The sequence below is a fragment of the Chiroxiphia lanceolata genome, chromosome 17, assembly GCF_009829145.1.
Source record: "Chiroxiphia lanceolata isolate bChiLan1 chromosome 17, bChiLan1.pri, whole genome shotgun sequence".
Classification (NCBI taxonomy): Eukaryota; Metazoa; Chordata; class Aves; order Passeriformes; family Pipridae; genus Chiroxiphia; species Chiroxiphia lanceolata.
In genome coordinates this window covers 7,706,516-7,725,715 of record NC_045653.1, presented here as the reverse complement: position 1 = coordinate 7,725,715, position 19,200 = coordinate 7,706,516, and the positions used below count along the sequence as shown (strand labels likewise).

General features: G+C 42.4%; 2 protein-coding genes across 10 annotated transcripts in view; one reads left to right on the top strand and one right to left on the bottom strand.

The window, feature by feature from the left end:
* The window catches only part of LOC116795388 (serine/threonine-protein phosphatase 4 regulatory subunit 1-like), a 33,500-nt gene extending 24,701 nt beyond the window's left edge, over positions 1-8,799 (top strand). For 5 of the 9 annotated variants that reach the window (XM_032705080.1, XM_032705074.1, XM_032705075.1 and 2 more), the window contains 3 exons: positions 147-4,098; positions 4,911-5,008; positions 6,043-8,799. The gene's annotated coding sequence lies outside the window, so the exon portion shown is untranslated. The remainder of the gene's footprint in view (positions 1-146; positions 4,099-4,910; positions 5,009-6,042) is intronic. The other 4 variants (XM_032705076.1, XM_032705078.1, XM_032705077.1 and 1 more) reach the window with 4 other exon arrangements.
* A 2,415-nt stretch (positions 8,800-11,214) lies between these two features.
* Positions 11,215-17,482, bottom strand: C17H20orf85 (chromosome 17 C20orf85 homolog). Its single transcript, XM_032705298.1, has 6 exons — positions 17,475-17,482; positions 15,449-15,635; positions 15,376-15,416; positions 14,753-14,834; positions 13,695-13,790; positions 11,215-11,581 (listed from the first exon to the last, which is right to left on the bottom strand). Exons 1-6 carry the CDS (start codon positions 17,480-17,482, stop codon positions 11,447-11,449), a joined length of 549 nt encoding a protein of 182 aa, XP_032561189.1. The 3' UTR covers positions 11,215-11,446.
* Between the last annotated feature and the right edge of the window lie 1,718 nt (positions 17,483-19,200).

Below are 19,200 nucleotides of genomic sequence, written 5' to 3'. Positions count from 1 at the left end.
GCTGGGGAGAGGGAAGAGCAGTGAGGAGGGAGTAAAGGGCAGAGAAATGGGAGGAACTGCAGGTGGGGAACATCAGTCTGAGGGTGGTCTGTCTAGAGCACAATCACTGCAGCAGAACCCTCTGCCTTCATTTCTGGACTTTGCAGTGTTCCTGAGTTGTGACCACAGCGTTCAAAGGCAGCCAGAATCCGGCAGGGAGCTGTGCCTGAGGATCCTGCTGACCAGGAACGTTTAGAGAGGAAGGTGGTTTGCAGAGAGGAGCCAAAAGCTATTAATTTTCTCCTGTGCTTCCAGCAGCCCGTTTGGGTTGGTTTGATGCCTAAGCCAGGCTGCAATTGAGGTCAGTGCTTTGGTTTCCCTTTAAGCTCCAGTTCTCTATACACTGTTCTGTTTGCACCATTTGCTTGACATGACTGTCTGCTCTGGGTTGATGGTGTTTTTCTAGAATTCCTGTGTGTACAGAAGCTAATAAAGGAACTGTCAGCTCAGAAAGCCCCTCTTAAAATACAGTTCTACTGGCTTGGGGTAAGAAATGCACAGATCCCTTGGCCAAGCCTCCTCTGTGGAATCTGTGATGCCATTGCAATTCCTTTGGTTTCCAGTAGCCAAACAACCCCTGGGGTCAAGCAGAAGTCAAGGTATAAAAATGCATGGCTGTGAGCCTCCTTACCTGTTAGCTGCCATGTGTTAGAGGGATGATGTGGACTGCAGCAGTTCTGTTCCCTCTCCTGGTGAGTATTTGTGTGCATAATTCAAATGTGTGCGTGTGTGTTTGAATTCCAGCTCTCATTGATTGAATTGGTCTCTAATAATAAACAGTATAAATAAATCAGGTGGAGTTAAAGCACTGGGGAGGGGAAAATTAAATTCAGTGCAGTGACCTCGAGCAGAATGTAATTTCAAAAGTGCCTTAAATATGCTGATGGCATAAAATAAACCTGAGGAAGTTGGAGGGGCAGGAGAGTCGGGGAGAGAGGAATAAAACAGAATTATTTGGATTTATCAGGATTACAGGCAGATATGGTTTATGCAGTTTATTGTTGGGGAGTGTCATTCATGAGGCCAGGGACCAAAAGTGATCAGAGAGCAGTGGGAATGAAGGCGGTGTGGATACAGATCCGAGCATGTGCAGCACCAGGGGAAGGCTCTTCCTGGGAGCAAACCAAGCAAAGCAGGGAGGAGGATGGGGGGATACAGCCTTGCCAGCAGGAATTACAGGGACAGTCAGGCCTTGTCTGTTGGTGTAAAACATGCAGGAATCCTCTCGGGCTGGTTTGATGAAGCAAAAACCTTCTGGCTGTTGCAGATGAAGAGAGGAGAATCCAGCTTTTGATGTTACAGGAAACATGGTCTGTAACTGAGCTGCCTAATAGTTCATAGTTAGTTCATCACACTGTTTTCAGACTAGAAAAATAAAAAAATACTTTGTTTTGGACTAATGAGCACCCTGACAGCTACAGGAAAGCAAAGAAATGGATGAATCCTTCCAGTTGGCTCATGTAGAGGTAAATCCTGTGGGTTTGAAAGTACTTGTTTTCTTCTGGTTTTCTTTCCTTCTTTTTAGTTATTTTAATTTTGTAAATATTTGATTTGCCCCTTAAATTGTAACCTTTTTTTCAGTTGTGGCCAAGTAGCTTTTGAAACCCAGTCAAAGGCAGAAGCACTAAAAGGAGAGCTCTGTGCATTGAAGTCCATCCGTGTCCTTGCAGCTTCTGTTGTTCTGTCAGATACCATATTAACTGTCCTTGTTTAAAAGTGCTTTCTCTACCTTGACCCATATCTTTAAATGTCACTTTTATACATCTTTTCCTCAGAAGAAGTTAGATATTTGAAAATATGATCTTCCTGTCTTGCCTTTTAGCACCCCAATTTCATTTATGTCCAGAAAGATTCCCAATAGTTGATAATTTCCAGTATCTTAACACCCAGGGCACAGCAATAACACATGGACCTCTCTTTTCCTTTGAGTCCTCCCTGCTTGGTGCTGCATCACATGAAATCCATTATTCTTTGGAAGCCACAGCTTGAGTTTGCCATAGCTGAGTAAGACAGTGAGGACCTACAGGGAAAACTGAACTGGGAAGGGCAGAAGTGAAAGCAAGTCACAAACAACTTAATTTCCTATCTAATCCTCATATCATATCAGAATTAAATCATAGAGACTGGTGAAAGAATCCTTGGGGAAGCAAGAGATGCACTTGGAATTTTCCCTTTTCTGAGTCTCTTCAGGTTTTGTGGCCTCTCACTGATGTGCTCCCAGTTGAGTGTCCCTGCCCAGGATTCTGGGAGCAGGCTGGATGTGCTCTGAAGTGTTCTCTACCCCACCAGACACGGATCTTCCTGTGACTGCTTCTGTTGTTGCAGTAGTGGTGACAGAAGGCTGACCTCCACATTTCTGTTATCCCTCAGTTCTCCACAGCAAACAGTCAGCAGTAGCTGGAATCTGCATCCTTGGAGTTGTGTTGTCAGTTCGGGCTGTTGTCACACACTTAGCTAATACCCTCCAGTAATTTTATTTCTTATTCACATGCACACTTAATGTCCTTCGTCATTAGACTGAAAAATGTTAACCTTGTCATAGTTAGTGACTGGAAGCAGAAAAGTCCTTTTAATTCTCAGGGGAATGAATTCTAATTTTCTGCTTGTCAGAAAGTGACATTTTACATATTTTTCTCTTTTTCTCCCCCACCAGTTTAGTGCTAAATTTAAATGTGTGTGTCATAGGAACAGACCTTTAGTCTGTGCTAAACACCCCAAAAGCCTTGGCGGGTGTCCAGTGCATGAGAGCCTTGACCAAGAGCTGCTGCTAAAGCTCATTTCATGCACTGCAGAGAAGGGGAGGTGAGGATGGGATGTTGGAGATAAGGGGTTATCTCAGAGGGCACATTAACATTGCATGTCAGGATGCATTTTTTTTCCCCTAGAAAATATGGATGGATGAAAAGCAGCTCATCTGGAATAAAATGTCCAGTGAAGAAACAAATTATGTTAATCAAGCAGACTAGTATTAATATTTGTCATAAAGATGTGACACCTTCTATTTAATGTCACAAACTACTGGGAGCCTTTGAAAAATGTACTGGTGGGAAGGAAAGTTGCCTGCAGATACTGAGTTCACTGTTCTATGAAAGGGAATAACTTGTCTTGAAAATTAGATGGCATTTATGACAAAGAGAAATAATCCTCCCACAGATTACAGCTGTTCACTGCATTGTTGTGCTGGTGGTCTTATCTCATCAGTGGATATTTTATAAGGTTCCTTCCTTTTTCTCTTTTTTTTTTTTTTTTGATACATTTCCATAAGCCTGTTCTGAGGAGGACGTTGTGTGCTGGGAGCTGGGTATATTTTGAGAAAGGGACACCACTACAAAGAACTCTTGAGTCTAAATTGCAAAGATGGGTGAAGTAAAAATGAGGGATGGTTATTTTGCTTTTTACAGATGGGAGCTGAAGCAGGGGAGGTGACTGTTGTGGCCAAAGTCACCCTGGGAGTCCGTGGAATTGCATCCTGATCTTTGAAGTACAGTTCCAGCATTTTACCAGATATTGTCTCTCTGTTCCCTTGCTGATGAATGTGGACTTAATATGCACATGTGTGATGAGCCAGACATGTTCTGCATATGTTGAGCCAAATTCTGACCTAAGGGCCATGAGGGGAGCGCTCCCTGGGCTGGTCAGGAGTGTTTGCAGGGCTGGGCTCAGCCCAAGGACTGCACAGTGCTGGCATTTCTAAAGCCCCTCCTGGGCTGAACTTTGCTCCCCCTGCCTGTTTGGTGTTTGAGCCAGTTTGGGGTTCTCTGGAGTTCTGGAGAAGCGCTGGCAGGGCACTGGGTGAGGCACTGCCTGGCTCCTTGGCCGATCTCTTGCACTGCCTGCACACCAGATGCTGAGTAATGATTAGCATGTAACTAATTAATAAATCAATGCCACAAACAAATAAACCATCCATTACAGTGACTTCCCAAGTCTCTCCCTTCTGGGAGAGAAGGGAGACTTGCAGGCATTCCACCCTTCTCTGTATGAAGGTGCCTCTGGACTATGTGCCGTCTCTGCACCTGGCAGATCTGCTGTGTGGATGAGACTCATTGTATTCCACGGGTAATTCAATATGTGCTGGGGAAAAAATGGACGTTTTTGGTTTAGTTTTGTTCTATGCAGGGGAGAGTGAGTGGTCAGCACAGTCAGTGTGGGCTCAGGAGGAACAAGTCCAGTGTTGTGTGTTCCTGTAAGGCCCTGGCGTCTCACCCTGAAGGGCTTCATCCGCACTGACTAATTTCTGACAACAGCCTTTGAAGTGTGGAGATAAAATCTGATTGCCCAGGCTCCCTCTGTAGCTTTGTGGAGAAAGCAAGGATCCTGTGGGGTATCATTTAAAGGTCTGAATTTGGACTCCAGTCCTGAATCATGATCAGAGCTTAAAATTAATCCACATGGCACATCAGACATCACTGACCTGAGCCTGTCTGAGCCAAAATCAAGCACCAAATCGAGTTACTGTGTTGTCATCATCAGGCTGTCAGAAGCACAGAAACTTCTGTGCCTCTGGCCTTATTTTTGAAAAATAAAAACCATTTGAAGGTGTCATGATGTGTTATGTAATACAGCTAATTAATGCACTTGTAACAACTAACCAGAGCATTCAGACAGAATTTAGAGGTGGTTTCTGAATCTGTTCAAACACCTCCAAATCCAGAACGAGACAAGGGAGGAAATAAATTCCTGATGAGCATGAGTGATTTTTTTTCCCTTCTTCTTATACAGAAACTGTGTCTGTACTTCTGTGCAGTTCTTGGGGCATGATTTATATATTGCAATAAATAACAGGTGAATGTGTACATAATTTAAAGGGACAATAAAGAAAAGCAGATGATTTAATTGAATTGTGCATAATAAAGCTGTAATTTTTTCAGGGAAGGCTGAGGTCAGCCAGGTGACCAAACTGACCTGTTGGAACCTGAGGGATGGGACAAGCTCTGCAGCGTGGCTGTCACTGCCCTGATGGGGACTGGTCAGTAGGCAAAGGCTTGCATGGCAATGCTGTGTGTTTATCTTCTTCTCCTCTCCACATAAAAGTTGTGTAAATGATCATTATAGAGCCCTTCTCCAAAGCAGGAGATCCTTCCTCCCTGGTTTTGGAGATGCTTTTCCACATCCCTGACCATTATCTGCCTGTGCATTACTGGGCTCCAGGACAGCACCAGTGCCAAACACACACATGAAATGAATGAAGAACATATTCCAAATAATGGCAGTATTTATGTGATTTGGTGTCTTCTGTGTTGCACAAAGCCTCAGGAGCTGGTTCTCTCCAGCAGTACCAGGGAGCTGATGGGCACACAGCAGTGCAGGGTCTGGCTGCCCAGCAGAACCAGCCTGGTACTGCTGACAGGTAATGACAGAGCAGCAGTGACTCCAACAGTGCGAATGAAAGGAGAATTAAAAGCAGATTTAGGCAATCTTTTCTCCTCCTTGAGTCCTCTAAGTGCAAAATATACTTCCTATGTGCATGCAGGGCACTGTAATTGTGATTTATTGAGTATGAAGAAGATTGTTCTCTCTCAAGTTAAACAGTGCTGGCCCAAGGTGAAGGAGTTAGTCTCAAGCTGTCCATTGCTAGTGCCTATCCCAGTGAAATGCTGATTTTCTCAGCACTCCTACTGAAAAAAAACCACAAGGGCAAACAAACACAGTGAAAGACCTGTTTTGCACATAAATAACTCGAATTATTATGGACACAGCTTCTTGGAGAACAAAATAATAAACACTGTCCCTCCATGCTCCCTCACCAGCCTGTCAGTTGTATCTTGGCTTCTCCTGAGAGACTGTAAATATGTGGGGTTTGTTCGTTAGCACTATAATTTTAAGATGGAAGCTGTAATGCACGTGATGGGAGCACAAGAAATTACTTCAGTTTTCATTGAAACAAAGGACATGACTGTGCTCTGGCAATAGGAGCATAATGGCTGTTTAATTTTTCCAGACAGGGACTGGAGCTCACTGGGGTTTTTTTGGGCTCTTGCTTTGTTTTTGTTTTTGCTCCAGCTTTGAAGGATGAGAATGTTGTGTCTGACGCGTGTCAGCAAGCAAAGGAGATTCACTAGCAGAGCTGGGTCCGTCTTGCTCCCCGGTGAGGAATAAAAGCATGAACCGTCTCTCACTTCGGGAGGAGAAGGGGGGGCTGTTTCCAGGCTGCGGGAAGTGCGAAGGCATTGTCAGGTTTGGGTCAGGCGGAGCCGGGGCTGTGCTGAGCTCTCAGCAGGACCCATCAGCCGGGTGTCACTCGGCAGCCTGGAGGCATCTCCGGGAAAAGCCAAGACAGAAGCGTGGGGGGCGAAGCTGCCGTGTCTTGTGGTGGTGCAAGACTGTTCTCTGTAACAATGATCTTTGTGGAAAGCAGACACAAAAATGGATAAAAGAATAAAGAGCCTTTATCACGGAAGCAGAGAGAGAAAATGGCCACTTCTACACTCCCCACAGTTAGATGCTAAATAATGCTGTTATCAAAGCTGTTGAAAACTGCTGAACAGGAGTTGTGCCCACACTTAATCCCAGCCTGGTACCTGCAAGGCCTGATCTTGCCCTCAGCTGCATCCAGGGAATCTGGTGTCAGTGGGGCCACTGCACTGAAAAGGATGGGTAGAGAATGAAGAACTCTGTTCTGTTTATTTCTTCATGGTTGCATCTGGTTTTGTGCTTTGAAGTTCTCAGATTTATTTCAATCTTCAGGTTTATTTTCACTTCTTTAGGGAAGCAGATAAAGCAGGGAGGGGGAAATGTGAGGGATGGGGCCAAATTCAAAGTGGAGTCACTTGGGCAACATAAACAACCTGCAACCCCAACGTGTAATTTCCATTGGTAAAACCACCTTGAACCAACTAATTGCTTCAAAATTACAGCCAGATTTCAGCTTTGTAACTGCAGAGTGCAGTTCACCTAAACCAGGACAAGGGTATCACATGAAGGAGCTTGGAAGAGAACCTACTGAGCTGCCTCACAGGAAAAATGGTAAAACTGCATTTCCCTTATTGTCATGCATTTCCTGGACTCCAGGTTTATTGATTTAATCCCTTCTCTCCATTCCAAAACAATCGAATATATACAAATTTAAAAATCCCTTAAACAGTAGCTTGCCTCCATATTGCAAGGCACATTGAACAGCAATAGATTTAAGGTCCTTTGGCAACGTCAGCTGGGTGAACTCAGTTTTTGCCTATGTTTGATTGAAAATTTGGATAGTTGTTTTCCCAACGCTCCTGATTTTGTTTTACATTTAGTTCTCAGTAGTTTAGTCCTTGCTGTGTATGACAGAGCAGACTGAGGGTGATGTTTTGTTCACTGGCAACTCGACCAGTTTCAGAGCACAACAGTATCATTTTCCAGCACAGTTAAATTTATTGCAGTGTGGTCCAGTGAAATGCTCTGACATGCTTTCAACTATCCAAATAACAATTTGCTGGGATGTGGAAACCACAGGAGTCAGGAAGAAGGTAGTAGTCTGTGAGTGGGTCTTGTCTGTCTTGCTACAGGGACATGGTTACCTGGGGAAGAAAACACAGCATGTTTAGGACTCAGTGCAAGAAGTGCCCTGGGCTGGGATTCACTTGGGGCAGCATTTCTGGTCAGGTTGTCACTGATCCTGTTAGATTAATGTTTGTCACTTTGGTACTTTGTAGAATGTGGAAGAAACCACAATGAATCCTTCACTAAAGGGGGAAATAACGTGTGTGAATGGGGAGCCTCAGGTCTCTGAAAAGGGTTTTTAAAATCCTCTGTTTTGTAAGGCAAACAGCCTCAGAACTGGAGTTACTTCAGGCTGACAGAGCAGCCAATAGCAGGAACTGGAGACAGGAATTTGGGCTCGGAATTAGGAGTGCATTGGGGATCATTAGGACAATCACAGCATGTAACTGGAGAAATGTAGAAATGTCTCTTGCAGAACAGTGATTATTCTCCAAGCACTCACCTTGTACAGACACTGCATCACTTGCCTGTGCACATCCTGTGCTTGCTTTTCATTTGGGTTCTTTCAAAATGTACAGCAGCACTGGTATGGTGACTGCATTCTGAGTGCTACTTATTCCGAATCACCATTTCAACTGTCATCTAATCAAAAATCTTTATTCTCTGATGCAAAATGCATTTTAAACAAATAATGATCTTTCATCTCTGAGTTCCTGGTAAAATATCTTATATTAATGAATTTATAAATAGCAAGTGCCAGTTCTGTGCCAATTATAACAGCACAGAAAAGAACACACTGTGAAGGAAAACACACCAGGTTTTTGTTACCCAGTTTTGTTGTTTGTAACATAAATGCTTGTGAGAAAGATAATTCTGATTTCATAGTTCTTTAGCTTAAATATGTTGTCATTTAAGCCTCTACTCTTATTCCACCAGGAAGCCAGGAAAGCATCTGCAGGCACACAGCCACGGGGGCAGGAGCTGTGCCAGACCTGTTTCCATGCCTTGCTGTGGCGACTGGGTATCAAATCCCGTGGCATTTTTGTGTGTGCAGTTCTGAAAGCACCACCCAGAGTAAAAGGAGTCTGTTGCCAAAGAACCCGTTCATCTGAAAACAACACTCCAAAGCCGAGCTGGCTTCAGCTCCCTGACAAAGTTCAGTCAGCTGAGGAGGAGTTGCTGTGCAGCCCCTGTGCTCACCGAGAGCTGCCCAAGGGACGACACCAGATGAGAGCTGGGTTGAAGCACAGGAGACATGTAAATATACTGGCACCTTGTTTGCACACTTTGGTGCTGGGTCTATGATTTTTATACAGAATTAAAATTTTCTTGACTTTTGCTGCATTTCTGAAGTCGTTTCATTTTGTTTTGAAGCATTTGCTGGTGTGTGCACTGAGTTTACTGACCCTGGAGATGGTGTGATATTTCATGGTGTGCAGTGACATTTATGTGCCCAACTTGGCTCCCATAAATAGGTTAATTTCCACAAATTAAAGGCCAGGTTTGAAACATTACAAGGTGATGTAACCATTCTGTATTGGCCTTTAGGATTCTCAGTGGGGCTGATGACTGGGCAGTGCTTTGTCAGCTGCAAATCCACAACTTCTACACAATTTTTTCAGGTGTAATGGTAAAACTGAAAGTGCTGAGAAAAGAAATATTGAGGTTTATAGTTTCACATAACATCAAAACATTGAAAACATGGAGCACTTAACAACTGACATATTTATGCTAGAGGAATGAGTTCCAGTTTTAGACAATACTCCCTGCACATCCCAAATTAGGCTGTATCAAAGTATGTCCTGAAGTAAAGGTACCTTAAAATGGCAGAATGTATAATAAAAACCCCCTTATTGTTAGTACAGAGTTAATATTCAGAAATCTCCAACTGCAGATGCTGGACAAAGAATTTATTTTGGTTTTCAAAATCTAACCATGGTTCATTTGGATTTCTCTTCATACAAACATCCACTGGGTATCAGGTGCCAGCTTTGGTTATTTGATACAACTCTTGGAAAACCAGTGGTCTTGAAGTTCCCCTTTCATTTGGCCTGAATTAATGTAATTTTGTTGTTACTAAATTACATACCAATCATTATTATACCTGTTTATATAAATCAGACAATAAGAGGATCTTAGGACCTTAAAATAAACTGAAGAACCACATGATTAAAATAAGCAAGAGATACAAACCTGGCAATGACAAGAAAGCACACTGATCTAAAATACTGTTCTTACAATGATCTTGGCTGTTCAAAGAACAGTTTACACAGGTTATAGTTAGTAGCTAAACTGCAATTTAGCCTAAATTTCCAGTGTCTGATTCCAAGTTATTCTTCATTCTGGTTTTTAAGTAATGTGTCTGAAGTTGCTGCTATGTGTTCTCATTCTTGGGTAATCCTTCCAAAGGATATGAGTCACTTCTCCATTATTTGTAAAGAATATGGAAAAAGTAAAATATTATTATTTTGTGGGCATTTGGAACTGGATTAAAAAAAAAAAAAAAGGTGGGATGTTGATCATTGTGAGTCATTTCTTGGGAAGAAGGGAAGAACAAACACTGGCTGCTGACTTACTGCTATGAAAGCCAAGCACTTAGTGCTGACTCAAGAGGTAGCTGCTGATGGCTGGAGAACACAACAGAAACCCTGCAGCAGGATTAAAAAGCAAAGTCTTTCCTCTTTAAGTAATAAGGAGTTAGAAGGAGCTGCCTGTGTTGACTTCTTGAAGGCTCCTTTTTGTTTAAGCAACCTTCTAGTTTAAACATGTTGGCCAATTAGAATTACATCCTGCTGCAATGCAGTCTCCTTCAGGTTTCCAAAAATCCTGGCAAACCTGCAGGGAATGAAGTGCAAGACTGATCTCCACAGCACGGGGGAGCTACACCAGTAACTCCCAGTGCAATCCTCTGCTGTTCCTGGGTATTGATCTGTCCTGGTTGGGACAAAGATTGGTACACACAAAACTGAAGTGACATAAATGCCTCATAACCCATTTGCATTCTGATCAACTAATTGAAAAAAACCCCTGTTTTGATACCAAAACTGATTTTTCAAAGTGACTTCGTGTCACTGTGGCCCTTGCAAACTTTATTTGTGCACTGGGAACTACTCAATTACTTATGTGTGTAACTACACAGAATACCTGCAAAGAGCACACAATACAAACCCCAGTGTATTTTATGACTTAACTACACTTATGGTTTGTGTGCTTTTTTCAAGCTCCAGTGGACACACTGTGATGAAGCCTAGTAATTGGTTTTTTCTGCAGGTGTTTTTTGTTTGTTTGCTGTGTTTTGTTTTTTAATGAGGAAAGCTTCTTTCCAAATGCAAGGATGCAGTCCTGTGGCAGCTTGAGCCGACTGAAGTCATGCCTGACACCCTCCTCTGCATCTTCTCATCCTCTCTGTACAAAAGAGATGGTTTTGTGCCAGCACAGGCACCTGAGAACTCAACAGTGGCCAGGTCAGTGCTCATGGAAAATTAATTCTAAACACAGATTCCAGCAGTGGTAAGTGATGAATTGGGAATGAGCAGTACAGTTGGATTGTCAGGAACACAGCAGTCTGTATTTATATTTGAAGAATGCTGTGAAACTGAGTAGGAGTAGAGGTTCTTATGGAGAAACAATTATAAAAATTTGCTCTGTCATTCCAACTTCCAATAAGTATTTTTAAATTATTGTCTTATTAATGCAAATAAAAATAGTACCTGCTTTGTGATCTGTATCTGAGTGTATTCACTGTTATTTTGCAGTAAACCTGAAGCCGAGTTAACAGCTTGGATGCCACAGGTTTCAAATAATCACTAACAAGCAAAATGCTCCATGAAAATACATTTACCAAAATGATTGTGGATGTTTACATAAATCACGTGTAAAGCATAAATATTCAACAGTCCACCAGTCCACTGTGGGATGTGTAGCCAGGACTGCAAATGGATCTGTGTGCCTAATCTTTGTTTCCTGCCAGTGGGAGGCCCCGGGGTCAGTTCAGACTCCTGCAGAGGGCTCCTTTGCAGCTCCGGATCTGATGATCGATCTCCAGCTCCAGCCCTGGCACAGCTGATCTCCAGCCAATGAATCCCTGCGTAGTTTTAGGCACTGGAGGAGATGGAAGCACCTAAAATAAAAGGAACATGTAAAGCTGACTGATGAAAGGGTTTGTGATGGTAATGGCTGTCGTGCGACATCATCTTTTGTGCTGTCGTGCGGATGGAAATGAGAACGTATAAAAAATAGTGGTTCCAAATGTAGTTTGCTGAGTTAATATCCTGGAAACATTGACATTAATGAAAGGAAACAAGAATTTGGAAAGACAGCCCAGGTGCGTGCAAGTTTGATTTATAACACATGATAGTTTATAATTTAATTAGAATAATTTAGGTGCCATTCTACAGCAAGACACAGGGAAAGAGAGAAGTACAAGGGCCAAATTCCAACGAAGCAACTACCTTTCATTTACCACCCTTCTAAAACCAAAAAGCAAATTGTTGTTCAGTAGTGTATGTTAGCATTCTTTTTTTTTTAAAGTTTGGTTCAATCCTAAGGGCTTTAGTGGTTTTATATTCTTAGGAGAAGAATTTTATCTTTGTCTTTAGCTTTTTTCCCATACAGAATCATCATCATCATTATCATCATCATCTTTAAAACTAATTAACTTCTCTAAACAGGACAAATGGTGTTTTCTAGTTGCTGTAATATATTTGGTAGCAATGCAGCCACGGAATAATAACTTTATGTCCAAATGCTAAAGATGTTTCTGACCAAGCTGGCTTTTGCATCAAGAACTACTTACTCATTCCACCTTCTTTCTACTTGAAAAGATGGGTAAGCAGCAAGTTAATCTGCAACTAATCTAGCTAAGGAGGAAACCAAACAAAAGCCAGCAGTGTCTGTTCAGTGACTGCTGTGCTTACTTTGGCTGAATCATCTCTGTTGGGCACGTTCTATCATTTTAGCATCTGGGGACTCAGTAGAGCAATACACAGCAAGAGAACAATGTTTCAGTTCTCTTGCCAGAGTTGCTTCTCTTTGTTCTTTGGCCAAGATTAGAAAACGTTTATGATATTTAGGTGGAGCAGTTCCTCAAAAAAGATAATTTTTTATGGCCAAAAGTGCCACCCACCGAGCAGGATAATGAAGGGAATCATGTCCCACTTTCGATCTGGGGGAAGGGACTATGAAAAAGCTTTTACTAATCTGACCTAGAGAGGAGAAGAGGGATGACTATTGCTATGGAGGTAAATGTGCAGAAAGACACACAGTTCTGACAAAGGAGGTGAGAAACTTCACTCTGAACACGTAAAGAGTGACCTAAACCCAGCTAACCCTGATCTTCCTCCAAATGCCGAGGTGAATGAAGCTCTGATCCCTGTTTCAGTGTGCCCCAGGCTCTGCCCGCTGCTTGAGCAGCTCACAGCTGGGTGACTGTCAACACCCCAACCCCCTCACTGCTGAAACGGGACTCAAACTGTAACTTCACTCAAATTGGTCTTTGAGAGTCTCCAAATTGAACAACAAGTAGCACTGATGGCAGAAGTGATGCCATTTCATTGCTTTGCCACACTCAGCACTAGCACTTAATTTTTGTTTCAGTTTAATCTCAGTAAAAGCTTTTACAACTTCCTTGCCTTATCTTCCCACCCTTGGAATCCTTTGAAAGAAAGCTGGTTCAGCAAGTAAGAATTTCCAGTCTCCTTTGTTTCCTTAATCTTCTCCAAGTGGACTAACCTTTTTTGTTAACACCTCCTTACCCTTCAATGAATATATTCCTCTCCCAGTGTCACTGCTTTAGCTGCCTGTGTAGTTACCCTATTCATAGGTGATTCTCACACAGTGTATTTAGAAAGTAAACCTTCACATTCTACTGTCCTTTCCAGCTGTTTGATAACGTCAAGACATCAAACATATATACAAATCATATAATATAAAATAACTATTACTTTGCTCGTTAGAACTGGCTTCCTATTAATTTGTGCCACTAAAGAGGACAGTGGCATTGTCTGTGCCAGCAAGAAGACTCTCTTAAATAAAGGTAGAAAAATTACAACCATATCCAAAGGGCAATTCCTTGTCTTAAACAAATGCTTTTAAAGCATTGCTTGGGTTGCAAATGCAGTTTACTCTGACGTTTAGTTAGAGACCCACCTCTATAAGACAACTGGTTTTTAGAGCTTGTGTGATTTCTTACAAGAGATATTGCTGTATTACAATTTAAAATGTAATTTTCTAACCTTAATGTATTTTTCCACAGGTGTCACAGGGCGAATCCGCATGTGTTCTGGAAGCTCTATCTTGGGCTTTGCATCTTTTTTTTCATCTCCTATCAACTAAAACCAAAACATAATTAAAATTTGGACTCTATATATTCTGAAATTTACTGTTCTTTGTGTTATCTGCACCATTCCCCTCGTTGCAGCTGAACTTCCTGTTCTTTCCATCTCAAGCTGTTATTTCAGTGCTTTGGAAATTACTGGATTTTTTTTGTTTCAGAAGGTGATGTAATTCTGAATTTCAGGTGGAAGGCTAAATATTGCTGCTACATCATGGGTCCAAAAAGAGCTAGAAATACATCTTATATATGTATATACGTCTTATATGACTACAAAGGAAAGATTAATAGATGCTAAATACACATCTTCACCAATAGCAACTGTGCAAAGCTGGTACATGTCACAGACCACAGTCACCCAGGATGGATAACAAAACCATGAGGACCAGGTTTCAAAGGTGCTAATCTGGATGCCTCCAGGGATTTTCTAAAACTCCTAGAGCAGATTACTTCTACACTTATAACCATGCAGGGGCTGCATCAATCCTGTCCTTTAGCAATGAAGTACTGTGATTCCAAATGGAACATTATGTGCTACTATATTCTAATAACATCACTGAGAAGAGACATCGCTCCAAATATTTTCGTTTGTTGTAAATTCCCCCACTGACAATTTAATTAGCTGGAACCTTTTCCCCTAGATTTTTAAACTACCATATGGATAGACAAAGGGGAAATATTTTCCTGTCAGTGTGCATCTAGTACTTGTTAACACTACTAGGAGTCATGTTTCTCAAGAGAAATATATCAGAATATGCACGGCATATAAATTACCACTTGCTGTTATTTTATTCAGAGGAAAACTGAGTATTTGAACCCAGTGCAGTTGTTACCTCGGATCCCAGCTTAGCAAAGCACACTCAGTACGTTTCTAGTCTTCGGAGCTCTCCTAATTCAGTGTCCAGATAAATTTGTGTGCAGTTAGATTTCATGTGTTGCTTACATGCCATTCAATTTTACCTCCTCAAGAGGTGTTTTCAAGAACCCCCATTTGTCAGACCATCTTTTCGCAGCATCTCCTTCCTTTTCGACGCATTTTTTCCTGAAACCAACCAAGAAATATTAAAGATTACTTCGAAAACTCTCATTGAAAACCAAAAACCCAATGCACAAAGCCAACTACTAATGCTACAAAGCACAGCGGTTTAGCAGGAATATTTAGATATCTACCTTGAAAATAGCGTTTACCTTATTACCTTAACTTATAACACCAAGTTTATGTGTGAGTTACCATTGTCTGACTCAGAGGTAACAGGAAAACATTTTCCATAGGTTTGAAACAGCGCGTGTGAACGCCGTGTGTGAGGAAGAGGAGGAGGATGAAAAATAAGCTGCAATGTTCTTTCATTTAGTGTGGATTGATTCGATGCCCCACACGCGGCGGGGGATGGAAGCTCTAAAAACCTCGATTTTTTTACCAAGGCACGCTTGTGAAAGCGGACACAGTCTTTAAACACACGTGAACTAATGAGCAACCCCTTCAGCCCGCGCCTCAGCGGAGCCGCGGGGAGGGCAAGGCGGCGGCGGGAGGAGGAGGTGGAGGGGAGCAGCGGCGGCTGCCAGGGGCGCGCTGGGGCCGTTACCAGTAGTTGTCCCGCGCTATGAAGTTGCAGGGCTCCACCTGCCCCGGATCCCGGTGCGCCATTGCCCCGGCCGGGCCCAACTCGGGCCGCTCGCGGGCTGAGGGGCAGCGGCGGCGGGGGCGGTGCCCGTGTGGGCGGTCACAACATGGCGGGAGGGGCGGGCGCTGCCGGGGGCGGCCACAAAATGGCGGGGAGCGCGCGAGCGCTCCGTGAGGGGCGGGGTGCCTCGGGCGTTGCTCCTTTGTCCTTCGGCCGCTCCCCTGTGACAACACGGCCGTATCTCAGGGGAAAAAGCATCAGTTCCCCACGCCGTGTTTTGTTGAGGCACCTAAGGAAACCACGGGAAGCGCGCTTGGTGTTTTCGATAATTTTTTTTTTGGTGAGTCCTTTTTTGGAGAGGAGGCGTCTTTTTTTTGTGCGCTTTTTTTTTTTTTTTTTTTTAAACGTTAGTAGGAAAACACGTTTGGGTTAAGCTGGTGAAAAGCTGGTACCTCGGTTGAGGAACCAGCGGTGTGTCAAAGAAAGAGGTGTTGTCTGAGCTCTTAGTTTAGGGATTAGCCGGGCTCCCCTCCGCGGAGGAGAACTGAGCACTGAGCTGAGAGTCTCTTTTAAACCTGGACAAAGGGAGTTGTCCAACAGCCAAAAGCTTGAAGTTTTTTAATCCTTTGAAGTGGATATGAGAAATAGTTGAAAGACGCTGGTTTTTATTTTGTTAATCAGCTTGTCAACATGCCCAATGCTCAGAGTGTATGTGCTATGATGGATGTTTGCTCCTGCTCTTCAGTTTTTCATTCCTGATTCCACTTGATACACACCAACACTATGTTTTGGTAATTGCAGTGGGACACAACATCAGTCCTGTGACATACAGTGTCTTTCTGATCTCTTTTTCTGGTAAATGTTCTTTATGTGCTCTATGCCTACAATAGAAGTTCTGAGAAAGACCTCAACACACTTTATGGGTTCTATGTGACAATCCAAAAAATATTTACAGCTTGTAAAGAGTCCATTGTGTTCCAATACATTAATATTTTTGGCTCTCCATCAATTTTTTTGTAATTTTAATTTCTTGCAGTTCTTTTATAAACCATTTCAACAATGAGTGCAGCCAGCTGGCTCTTTGCCCTCGTGGGTTTAAATAGTTCCCTGACCTCTTTCTTTCTGTCTGGAGATTGACTTGTGCAAACACACTGTAAATAGTTAATGGGGCTCTCTAACACCATGAGCAGTTATTATCCTTATTACAAAATAAATTCAGAAAGGTTTGGACTTAAGCTGAGTGGTTTATAGGCAGTGTGTTTGAATGCTTAATTACTAGCCTTTTTTTTTTCATTGAGCAAAGGATCTAAAGGCCTTAAATACTTAAGTATGAGAAGACTATATACATTTATTAGTCATTACTCTATTTGAGTAAGGGGAGAATAAAAACTCCTTCAGTAGTCCTAAAATAGCAATTAATACTGCTCTTCTGGGTCTCTAAAATCATTAAAGTATCAACAAATGGAGTATTTCACTTATATGCCATTTCTTGATTCTCTAATTGATAATTAGACTAGCAATTAAATCATCTGAGTCTTGTATCACACCCATAAATGCTTACTCATTGTCCTACTTAATTAACTCCTGCTGCTTAGTCACATTTATCTCAGGAGCCCTCTTATTGCACTGATGCTTTCTGTGAAAAAAAAGTAATTTGTTAATGAAACAATCAAATTTGTAGCTTACTGTGTCAGGGCTTAAACTGCAGTAGCATTTGTCAAGAAAGATGAAACTTCCTGCTCAAACACTGTGAAAATAGAACTTTAGAATGTTCAAGCTTTTCTCTTTACTTAATTATTTCTCAGATGAGGGAATGTAGTAATTGAGTAGTTAGTTTTAGATTCTAAGTTCTTATGAACAGAGGGCAATATTAGAATTGCACTTGCACCATGAGAAGAAATCGAAATAGGATTTTAATGAGCTAATAACAATACTGAATGACAGGAATACGGGTCCCTTGAGATTCCAAAATCATTTGCTGGAAGTCGGGATCTTGTAGCTACAAACAGCAGCATTTGTCATCACCTGACAAATGTTGAAGAAGATATTCCATCACTTACTGTATCATGTTTAAATGGAATAAAGTCTCAATACTTGGTGCTTCAGATCAATGACCCCTTCCAACTCAGAATATTCTGTGATTCATGAATCCTAGATCTTCTAAGATGGGTAAATTCTAATCTGGATGTTGCCACAAATGCTGAAATTCTAATGCTTCCTGTCCTCTTCCAGTTAGGAATTAGCCAATTATTCAGCTGCTCAGTAGTGCTGCTCTTCTTTCAGAACTTACAACTGTTCTTCCAGAATTTACAACCTGTCTATAACTTGAGAACAGTGGCAAACAATGTCCATTAACCCAAATGCAGTCTTCTGTTTAGCTGCACAGGTTCTTCCAGCAGCACATAATGAGGCAGTGCACGAGGCTCCCACTTTTTCCAAAACTTCAGGATGTTGTGTTGACACAAATACAGGTGGTACTGCTCTGTGAAATAGGTCAGGGAACCAAACTGACTTAAACAGACTGTGCAGAAAAAGAAAGTCAGCTCAGTGTTTTAATGTCTTTCACAGAACAGCTCCACGAGCAGTTGTGCTTCTGCAATCAGGGCAGCAGACAGAACGGAGACAGGAAAAGGTGATGCCTGAGCTGAAGTGAACAACTCAGGGTAGGTGGATATCTTAAACCTCTCCTGCTGCAAAAGACTGTGATGCAATTGTGGCTTTGTAAATGTTCGGAGTCCTCAAGATCTGAGTTAATTTTTGGTTTCTGGAAATCTCACATGTCTGCTCTGATAGGAAAATGTTAAGGCTTTTTATATTGCTTGTTTATGGAGAAAAGTGTCCAGATAAGCAAACAAAAGCTTTCTATGGGATACTCTGGAATTATTTGTAGGAAACAAACCTGTTGTTTTTTGAGTTCTTTGTAAATATTTGTAAGAGTTGTTTGTTTGTGATTATCTCCCACTGAATATGCTGAGATTTACTTCTAGAGCAGTCCTTAGCCAGATAAGGACTGTCTCAGCTTTGGGTAGACCCAGGTGTGAAGCATCATGAAAGTGCTTGGGAGACTCTTCATCCAACTTTGTCCTCAGCCCGTGTTGTAACACTGTTACTTACCATGAATTGTATTAACTGCCATTGGGAAATGGGACAGCAACAGTACAAATGAGAAAGTGTGACCGTTTTTCTCCTCAGTGATGTAAAAGCTTTCAGGTTGATAAGAATTTGTCACGAAATGAGGCTTTGAATTGTGTACTTGTTATCTGAACGGTTGTGAAACAAACTAGCGACTGTAAAGGTCTGGTAGAACAGAAACACATTTTCTTATGGAGAGGTGGGTGTTATGGACAGTAATTCTTCGTGGGAGCAGCTCTAGCACAGGGGGCTGTGCAGCTTCTCTTGTGCTGGTTCCTGCTGGGAGAGATGTTTGAATGCTGGTTTCTGTGTGGGAAGTTCAAACAGGGCGGTGTCCCACGTGTGTGTGCCATGAATAGCACACACGTGCTTGTGATTTGGGGAATTATCCCAGAGCTGTGCCTCTAACGAGTGTGTGACCAGTAATTCCCAAACCTTCCTGCGGTGCTCCAGCTTTTGCTGGATGTCTGGCAGCTCTGCAGAGGCCACTGGCAGTGCTCTGACGAGGCTGCTGGCTGGGAAAGTAGAACAAATGCTCGGCGCTGATGGGCGATAACAGCAGGGAGGGCGGGGGGATGTTGATGTCCCCAGAGCACCAGTCCCTGCTCGCTGTTCGTGTTCCTGAAGGCCTGCACTTCACACTCTGAGCACTGC

What these genes read in the sequence shown, in the direction of transcription:
- C17H20orf85 (XM_032705298.1), bottom strand. An exon ending in ATAGCGCGGGACAACTACTG is followed by an intron (nt 14,835 to 15,375) that starts GTAACGGCCCCA and finishes GGTTGGTTTCAG; the next exon opens with GAAAAAATGCGTCGAAAAGG. An exon ending in TGAAAACACCTCTTGAGGAG is followed by an intron (nt 13,791 to 14,752) that starts GTAAAATTGAAT and finishes TTTTGGTTTTAG; the next exon opens with TTGATAGGAGATGAAAAAAA.